This window comes from Limulus polyphemus, unplaced genomic scaffold (assembly GCF_000517525.1).
Source record: "Limulus polyphemus unplaced genomic scaffold, Limulus_polyphemus-2.1.2 Scaffold4757, whole genome shotgun sequence".
Classification (NCBI taxonomy): domain Eukaryota; kingdom Metazoa; phylum Arthropoda; class Merostomata; order Xiphosura; family Limulidae; genus Limulus; species Limulus polyphemus.
In genome coordinates this window covers 70178-80671 of record NW_013670367.1, presented here as the reverse complement: position 1 = coordinate 80671, position 10494 = coordinate 70178, and the positions used below count along the sequence as shown (strand labels likewise).

General features: G+C 29.7%; 1 protein-coding gene across 1 annotated transcript in view; it reads right to left on the bottom strand.

Moving 5' to 3' along the window:
- Positions 1 to 324: 324 nt before the first annotated feature.
- The window catches only part of LOC106471646 (endoplasmic reticulum aminopeptidase 1-like), a gene marked incomplete at its 3' end in the record, with an annotated part of 77048 nt that continues 66878 nt past the window's right edge, over positions 325 to 10494 (bottom strand). Inside the window, exons 14-18 of the mRNA XM_022400263.1 lie at positions 7730 to 7803; positions 6139 to 6243; positions 2121 to 2288; positions 1382 to 1522; positions 325 to 328 (exon numbers count right to left, since the gene is read on the bottom strand). Of these exons, the coding sequence (XP_022255971.1) occupies positions 325 to 328; positions 1382 to 1522; positions 2121 to 2288; positions 6139 to 6243; positions 7730 to 7803 (492 nt within the window). The remainder of the gene's footprint in view (positions 329 to 1381; positions 1523 to 2120; positions 2289 to 6138; positions 6244 to 7729; positions 7804 to 10494) is intronic.

Genomic DNA, 10494 nt, shown 5'->3' with positions numbered 1-10494 from the left:
GGAAAGGGTTCAGAGGAAGGCTACTAGAACGGTACCTGGGATGAAGGGGTTGTCATACAAGGAAAGATTAAGATGTATGAAATTGTTTTCTTTTGAAAAAGAGTTAGTGGGAATCTGATTGAGGTTTTCGAGATTAAAGGAATTGATAATGTTGATGCATAGTTAATGGTGAGAATTCCACAAACAAATGTAATATTCTTTAAACTATTGGTCATTTATAATCACTGTCTTCTGTGTTTCTTTTTCAGAAATATTTAAATGAGAAAAAGCTTCCACCTAATAAGAAGTACTACATTGATAATAATTTACTTTTGAAGGACATACATCTCTGAAAAATACAAATATAAAATCATCAAATTAAAATTTTTTTTGGCACATCTATGATTGACTGAGCATCAAATTTTTTTAAAACTGTATTTTAAAAACGTTAAAAAAAAGAGTGAATATATCAAGATAGATCAAAGATGAATTTATTAAGAATAAACTTTGAAGCAAGATTGTATGGATGTCTACTGAACAATGACAATTAGGAAAAATGAATATGTTTTCTCCTACCATTCTTAAATTATTCATATAAACATTTCCAAGTGACAAGTTAAATGTTAAAATGACTATAATTTAATCTTTATATAGTTTTGGTGGCTACAAGTTTTCATTATAACCTAAAATAATGAACATGAATCTTTGTCATGGTTATTATACTTTACGATCACCTAAGTCTAATTATTAATTAGTAACTTTTTATTTTATATAAATATAACTAGATACTAATTACTAACTAGTTTTATCCAACAGTTTAGCTGCTAATCTTCTGCTATCTTCTGGAAAGATCTGAGAAGAACTATATCTGTATAATGTAGTTTCTAGGATTCAATCCTGGGTCTTCTTGTGGAATAGGAAAACCTGGTTACCCATCTTGAAAACATTTAAATAACTGATTCAAGTTCTACATTGGGGAGACTCCAGTTGAATGCATAGTGACTCATATTTTCATCAAAAAGAGCCAGGATAGAATCTCAGAAACTATCAACACTGAAATTGCTCTTTACAATATTTCCCATAGCAACAGATTAGCAGCTGAAATGAAGGACACAACTAGTTAGTAATTAGTAGCCTCTTGTATAAATAAAAAAATTAATTACTAGGTGAATTATATAATTGTATAGGTAACAAACCATGACCGTGACTGATATCTGATTGCCAAAACCATATTGTTAGTACTTAATGTACATAAACATTATGATCATCTCGCTCTAGGAATTATAACAAAAATATAATTTTAGCAAGCCTTTTTATCTCAATCATTATATAATACCAAAATTAACACATCCTATGTAATTCATTTAGATATCTTATGATATGATGAAAATATATGACAAACCTTCCCAAGAATATTTTCCAATTGTGGAACAGGAAATTTCGTGCCAAGTGGTGACCACTCGGTCGATTAGCAACTCTTGTTATAACCTTATATTTATCCTGAGGGTCAATTTTGGTAGAATCCAGAGAATATTCCAAGAACCTAAAAGTTTTAAGATGAATATGTAAAACTGTTTGTTTGTGTCAGACATTCATGCAAAATTACATAAGGTTATCTGTTCTAGCCATTCTGAATTGGAACTGACAGACTTAAGGGAATGCAAGTAGTCAACAGCACCATCAACTAAATCTTAGGCTAATCTAAGTGAATATTGGGATTTGACCATTACTCTTATAATGTATCCATGAATCTGAAGTTCAGACACGATCAACGGGACACGAATCATAAATCCTCAGGGTTACATTCTAGCATGTTACCAGTAGGACATGCTGGCCCTCAATTGTTCAAGTATCATCAGTAAAACAATAAAAGTGTCTCATACACACACATATATATATACTTGTATGTCTATAATAATATTAATAAGCAGTAATTTGACCTGTCGAGGCATTTTTTTAAGTCCTATATTTTTTCTGTTGATACTCCTTCATGGTTTACAAATGCCACTCTACAGCCCTGTGAATGTACATATTTGCAAATAATAAAAAATTCCATGCATATCGACAAATAAAAAACTAACTTTCAAAAAATGTAAATACAACAATGTTCTGAAGAATATAGTCTAATATTTTTTTCTTACCGTTTAAGTAACTCAGTGTTTGTAGATGCACTAAGAACATCAAATAATAAAGACCTTTCTGAAGGAATGGTGGAATTCTGTAAATAATCCCACAGATACTGCCATTCTTCTGAGCCTCCTCCTATGATTCCTGCAGTGTACACTGACTTTTGGAGGTTTGGAGCAATCCTGAAAAGCAATACATAATTAATGTACTTTTTATTCATTATATAATAGATTACTAGATATGTAATGTGAATTTATATTTCAAAAAAAAAATTACAGAAACAAAAAAAGGTACCGGAATGTTCCCAAAAATATTTTGGGTTCCATATGTTATTGTTATTATTCAGAAATCATAGCATATCACTGCACTTGCACTGTTATTCATTGAAAATGTCCATCAGTGATTAACGTGTATGTTTTTACGTTAGACAAAAACTTAGATAAATGCTACAGCGCAAAAGGAAATAAAACCTAATGCACTATTTACAAATTATCTTCTTGTTCAACTTACAACTGCTTCTTATGGCCACAAAAAGAAAGTTTTAAAACATTTTGTCTTCAAATATTTTAAGGGGAAACCTAACACTTTCACTGCTCAAAACTAACTACTGTCTAAGAAGAAGATATAAAACTTTATTATATGTAAAATCAGAGCATTTTGATAAATAAAATAGTTCAGAGAATTCTTTTAAAAAGAAACAATAACAACACCACAGTATAACTACTAATAATTTATACTGTACTCTAAACTGACCCAAAATAAACTTATAGTAAGAATAGCATATTATAAACATTTTAACTGTATTTTTTATATGTACAGTGCTGAGAAATCTTCTCTTTAATTAAAAAAACAGCTCAGTATTCCTGAGTTAAATGCCTAAAGTTTTTGTTCAAGTGATTTACACTAGTCATGTAAGTTAAGTTACCATAACGTTAACCCCTTTTAGAGTAATTACAAGTATGATGTAACTGTTAACAAAGTTCAGTGGAGTACATTAATCTAAAAAAATTTGCCTAGTACGATATTAAATACTTTAAAAGAGTGGATGATATTCTTTATTAAAATAAATATGGCCACAACATCCAGATGAATAAAACTTTTAATGTACCCGACAGTTCAACTTATGTCTTTATCAAGAGTTACATATCTACATGTAAGATGTTGGGTATATTGAAAGTTTTATTTGTCTGGAGTGTTTGGTCATATTTAATTTAACAACGAATTCTAGTCTCCAGTGTGCAGTCAAACATCTGAACTTAACTAATAGTGGATAATATTCTTCTTATTACAAACATTTGGGTAAACACAAAAGAATAAAGACAATACAATGATTGTCAATAGGTAACTAATTTTCAAGCATTCATATTAATAGGTTAGATCTCAAAAGATATATGACTATTTTTGTTAAGTATTCCTGTAGTATTCTAGGGATTACCCTGATCTATGCAATAACTGGAGATTCATAGACCTAGTATGCAGAAGGATAGGTGTGGTGATTTGACACAAAATAAAAAAAATAAACGAAAAAAACAACAAAACAACAACATATGAAGTTGAGATTAAAATACACACTTTATCAGCTGAAACAAGCAGAATAGTGTTCAATATAGGCTCAATCTTGGCTCTTCCAATTGAAAAACTAATCTGCTTGAAACTGTCAATGGTGATTTTTACAATCCAGTTTTTATCTCTGTAGCTCAATGTATTCCAAATTAGAATGACAGAAAGACTTAAGTTGTTTTCTAAGTAGTAAATATATTCCATGAGAGTGAAGTATGTGGCTTTTGTAGACCACATTCCTGATTAGACCAAAGGTTTCTTGTTATCTTGGCTATATGTAACTGATGTTCTAAAAAATAAATATTTTCTATCAAGATAACGAAAATCATTTGATTTTACTCTGAAAATGTCTGAACTATGAAGCACTCAGGATAAAGGCTATAGAATACATAAATCATTGTTATAACAAATCTATCTGAAACTATTAAAATTGCATTTACAATTGAACTACACTCTCTATAGGTGACCAATTTCAAAATATCTCTGCTCCATGTGACATTCACAGAGTATCTCCATATACACAAAGCAAGGTAATACACAATACAACTGTTTAATGTTTAGTAGTTTCAATGAAGTTAATCTGCTAGAGAAATTTAATACTTAGGGCAGATCTGGTGCATGACCCAACTAGATTTCTTATGTTCGAAATTAACAATCCACAAATATTTAACATTTTTGTAAGTATGAAATGTATTTATGTTAGTGATGTATGTATTTTATGTAATGGACAGTGTATAAAGCACGTAATTACAAATGATGCCTTGTCTCTCACATGAAAAGTATTTTGGCCCCTACATTTATTCCCCTTGTCACCAGTTCTTAAACTTGTCAGACCCTTCAAGTCTCCCTCAATTGTGTGAGTGTGTGTGTGGTGGGGGGGGGGGGGGGCTGTTGGGGCATAGGTATGCTACTGATATGAAGCTATTTTGCTTCTATTTAAATTTAATTCAGAAATTAAATCAGTTCATTCATGTTCTTACAACATGCTTAATTGGTAAGAAATGCAGATTTTTGGTCATTTGCTCAAATGTAAAACCCAGCATCTTTTGACTTGTTTGTAATGTTGTACACAAAAGCTAATCAAGAATTCATTTCTGATTATTTAAAAAGCATTATTATAGTTTTTTTTAATTCTTATTGCTCTGTAGTATCATGAGAAACAATCTTGAAGTTCCAAGTTGATACAAGCTTAGCATTCAAAGTCCGTATGTTAAACTATTATAGATTGTCCATCTGTAAACTAGTGTTTGTTTCTCTCTCTCTCTCTCAATCTTCTTCTTCTAATATTCTGGTTGAATTTTTTTCCATAATTTGACCCATATACAGAACAAGTATATGTATTCAGTTTTTACAGTTTTGACTTTTATCAAGTTGCCCAGTTATGTTAAAATGCATTTACTACTTGATAATATCCTTAAAGTTAATTTTTCTTGGTTGAAAAAAAAACAGGATACTTTTTTTTTATATTTAACTTAAAATGTCAGTTTCTCCAAACTTATTGAAAGAAAAGCAATTTTATGTATAGAAAATGGAGTAATTTAAATGTTCTTGTCAAGGTTTGTTGCTTTGTTTCTCGTCCTTTGCAATATTCTACACATATTGGTAATTTTTTTATAGTTAACAAACACGTTTTTTGTTTAATCATCACATTATTATTGTACACATTTATGATAGTAAAACCTATAAATGAAGCAATTGAATATTTTTTGAGTGAATTTTGCAATTGCTTCAGTGTATTTAGTAGTTGAAAAGAATTTAGAAACAAAGTTGTAAACATTTTTTGAGTGAACATATACATGGAGAAATATCATAAATAAGGACGTCTGTATTACAAAATATGGCCATGAGCTAGAGTATACAGTAGCTGCATCAGTGGCATTGAAAAGCACATAGAGATATTGCCTAGCAACGAAGTAAGTGCACGAGCACCCGTGACAAGTTGTGACTCTGTTTCTTTATTCTAACCATAGATTACCTCGAGTTAGCGACTTGTGAGCTCCACTCACCACTGCCAATCTTCCACTAAATAAATTTGGTGTGACCGGCAATATAATTGAAACTCCAACAATCAGCCCACTAGAGTATAAAATTGCAAAAAAAAGGTGATATTTTGTTATTTATAGTATAGAGGTTTTAAATAGCTTTCAAACTCAACCTTCAAATAAGTTTTGTAAAATAACTTCATACAATATATTGCATTCATGGCTTAGTGCATATTCTTCTGTTTGAAAAGTGATTTATAATCATGCATTCACCAACTATAACTTTTACTCTTTGCTCTTAAACTTTTATATTTGTTTATTTTACATCAACTTGATAAAATCACTCAGAAACAAAAGTTATGAATTTAGTGTATGATAAAACAAAGCAGAAATATAATGTTGGAATCCTATTTGTAAACTTCTTGAAAACTCTTCACAATGTAAGAACACTTAAAAATGCTACTATATAAAGTTAAATGTTTAAACTTACCATGTGCCATTGTTCTTCCATGAATCAAACAATTTCTTGCCTTCTGCTATGACTTCTTTATCTCCAAAGTATAAAGCTTCTATTAAGGCCAATGAACGAAGTTTCCTGTTGTATTTAGAATAATGAAAAACTTAGAATTAAAACAAATTATAAAAATAAATTTATATATTTTTTTATTACCTCTTTATCAAATGTAGGCTGTAATTAATAATGGCGTAACTAATGTTCAGCCTAAGACAAGTGAACTTACAGATCTCAGTGTTTGTGATTAGAATTCTTTATATTATTCCAGAAATCCTGTATTAAAAGAAGTACTGTTGCAATAAATATACTAATCCGACTGCTAATGTTTTCGGGGTCTTTGCTAGTATATCTAAAATATAACCAATTCTGACTCAACATCACAACATAGTGTGTATGTGTTAAATCACAGGAATGATAAAAGACAAAGCATGGGTGGTACCTGCACCCTGATAAGAATGGTATTGATGTTATTATAATATAATAATTGATTTTCTAATATTTAATTCACTTGGAGTATTATGTTCATCTAAAATTATTGTTTCATGCCATTGTTTTGAATGACCTGTTTTAACAAAGCATTCAGTAAAAGGAGAAATTAGCATTTTTTTGTTACGTACATAACTTTTATGTTCATTAAGATATTTCAAATTATGTTTAGTTTGATCAATATATGTTTTGTTGCATTAACACCTAATTTGATATTTACCATTTCTCTCTAAAATGTTTTTTATCTTTAGTGCTAGGAAGTACTGTTTTGATTTTGTTAAATGGTTTGAATTCTTCTTTAACTGTATTGTATTCTCTAGTTGAGCTGAATCAAGTTGTGTTAAATTGTCTCAGACTGAGAAAACATGGCTAAATTTTGTGCTGTAAAATAAATAATTCTTTGTTAAATACAGACGAAAGGATAGCTGGTGAAAATGCACACTTTTTGAAAAAAAATGTTGACTTCTTATGTACAATACTCATACCACTCACATAGATTACAATGAGCTAAACTTTTTCTTTATAAAACTACTTGCTTCTCATATAGGTTTTACTCCTAATGATGGTAGCATAATGGTACTGAAACATGCTGAATCATATAAGTTTTGGTAATTGACCAGATATAATATTATTGCACATTTTAAACATTGATCTTGTTTTTAGTTTTAAAATTTATTGCATAGATCGTCAAAATTGAATCTTCAAAGAGATAGACCCACAAACAATTTTGTGCATTAAATAATTTTGAAAAATATGCTTCAAACCAAATGGAGTCCATATATATCAGTAATTTTGGGGTTAATAAAGTATTTTTTCAGATTATTATTTTTCATTGTTTTTCCTAATTCAAAATTATCTTTTACGAAGGCTTACCCAATGAATATATATTTTAGAAAATGAGACTAAGTAAGAAAACAAAAACACCATGAAAACTCTTAAGATATGGTAAAAAATAATGTGTAAAATAATTTGATAGAAAATTCTATATTTTTCTTTGGAAAGTTAAAATAATGAACTCTTTGAAAATATATCATTTCAAATACACTGTGATAAAATATTTGAATTCAAATCCATTTTTTACTTTTTCATATGTGAACCTTCATCTTTCCAGCCTAAAGAGACCACTAGGGGATGCAGTAATTTCACTACATACCTCTGAAAAAAAAAGAGAGAGAGAGAGAGAAAACACTTAATTTACATTTAATTTTATGAGTAATAAAAGCATAACTTTAAAATTCTAACAGTTAATGCATACACAAATTGCATAAGTAGTATAGAGTACTTTTTGCTTTTTTAATGCTGTAAATCGCCAGAAAAGTTTTATATTTGGGCAATTTACAATCTTTAAAAATATAATGTCTAACTTTCAACTGAAAAGAATGGCCAGCATTATAGACTTAACATACATAAGAACATGAGTATAAGTATTATAACTGATTCAGTAGTACAGAAACTTCACGTCCATATCTGATATTCACCTAGCAATAGTCAATAACCTCAGGTTAATGAGAAAAATATCAAAGATATATCTCAAAGTTCCATCTACACCAATAAAATTAATACCTATCATATGTGGTTGTTGACAGAAGCTTGTCTTTGTCTCTGTATGTGATCAGTTGAATGTTGGAAAAGTATTTGTTGAGCAGTTCAGTCATGCTAAAACCTGTTCAACAATAACATATAATAAATCTACATTTTTATTGTTTAAGTTACATCACATTTGGAAATGTGAATGATAGTGTGATTAATTCCTAACAATTTAGTGTAGAATACCATGCTTGCAAAATAAAATTTGGCATCAACATTATTCATGCCTGTTCTCCTGTCATTTCAAAAGTGAATGTTGAGCTTTGCCTGTGTGTACAGCTTTTCAAACACAGTGCGGGAAGCAGCTGCTATAAACAGGAAACAGATAAACACTCAGACAGACACCACAGTTTGCAATATATATGTATAAAATTTGATTTTAACTTCATTAAGACCCACAGCCCTGTCATTTAACTTACAACACTAAAAGAAAATACAAATGTTAAAACTACAGCTAGTTTATTATATATATTTATATCTTGTAACATTTCAAGCAATACCTTTCACTGGGCTTCACATAAGAAATCTATTGTAACGCCTGATGGAAGATAGTTGCCAAAAACATTGGATAAAATATAGGAAGTTAGGTGTTGTTGTTCCTGCTTTTTTGTTTGTATGTGTGTGTGGTGGGCGGTATAAGCAGCTTAGAGCTATGGCTCTGAATGAAACCAAGAGTGCAACACAATTAACCTTTTTAAAGTCCATAAAATGATTTAAAATAATAGATTAACCTAAACTTTTCCCATCACTGGAGATAAGTAATTTTACTTGTAGTTTAATAAGATAAACCTAAAACACCTAGAAGGTACTAAAGATTTGACGTAAAGTGTTCTAGCACATTCAACGCTAGATTATAAACATGAGAAATTTAAATGTGAAGTGTGGAAAGTTATATCAAGATACAGTTGAACCAGACAGTGTGTTTTTGTGAAATATTTGGATCTGTTTGAAGTAACACAAATTTTCAGTTACTGTATACAAGTAAGTTGATTTTGTTTATGTAATGCAGTACAGTTTGAATGTAATTTGTAGCATTGGATTTACAATTACACGTTTGTTAAAAAAAAACTTCTGTACTTATTCACCCAGTAAATCTAAATTATATGTATATAAACTACCCACTAAGCAATCATTTAAGAAAATACATCTAGTGTGCAGTTTACAACTGGTTAGATTAAAGTTACCAGTGTGTAACTGTTGTTTTTATTTTAATTTTTAAACACATGGTTCACTCATAGTATTTGGGTTTAATTTAGAAATCCAAAAGCTAAGCATTCATGAAGTTTTATACAAATATTTTGCATTTGTAATATTTAGAATATCGTAATGCTCTAGCTGCTAGCTAAGCCATAGATTCGATAAGAAGTGGATACAATATATGTGATTTTCTAACTGCATTTGAAGTCCTTCCAACTATACATATTAGTAATAGCTATAGCATCACTTTAACATTTAGTGTCACTGTTTTATCGTGTATTTGGATCATACTTTTGTCTTGCTGTTTCTTACTTAAAAGCCCTATTAAAAGTTTGTGATGAGAAAAATTAGATCTCATACTCTTATGGTAACAACTGGGCTAGGATTGTGAATTTTTTAAAAAAAATTATGCATAATTTGGCAACATTTGTGAATTAAACATTTGTTTTTTTTTATTATTACAAATGACTTCCAAGTGGCCCCAGGTCTAGTCACCTACAAAAAGGTTCCAAAATCTAGAATTTTGCTAATGCACACTGTATTTACTTTTCACTTTTCTAGTAGTGGGCTTATAAATTTGGGATGGCTAGTGCAAACAAAAAAGCAATCATATAAAGCCAGAATAGAGAATGATTTCTTTAATGTAATCTAATTTTTCCAGTTTTTTTACTTTTTGATTCTGAAAGCTAGTAGCTTTACTTTCCTATATTTTATTTTATTCTGTTCAATTATTATTTTTAATTAGAGTAGAGAGAAGGCAGTTAGTCAACATCACCTACTGCTAATCCTTGGGGTACGTTTGTCAAATACTGGGATTTACCATAACATTATAATGCTCCCACAGCTGAAAGGATAAGCATATTTGGTGATTGTATTCAATTGTCTGACTCACAAATTGCCAATCAAGCACCCTAACCATCAGATCATTGCAAACAATGACATTATGAAAATATTAGGTCATCAAGAAATTAATGTCGGTTTTTTTAGATGAAAAAAAACCTGACCAACTTGTATATCAAAACAAAACATTTATTAAATGAAATAGTCACCTCCTTATCGATG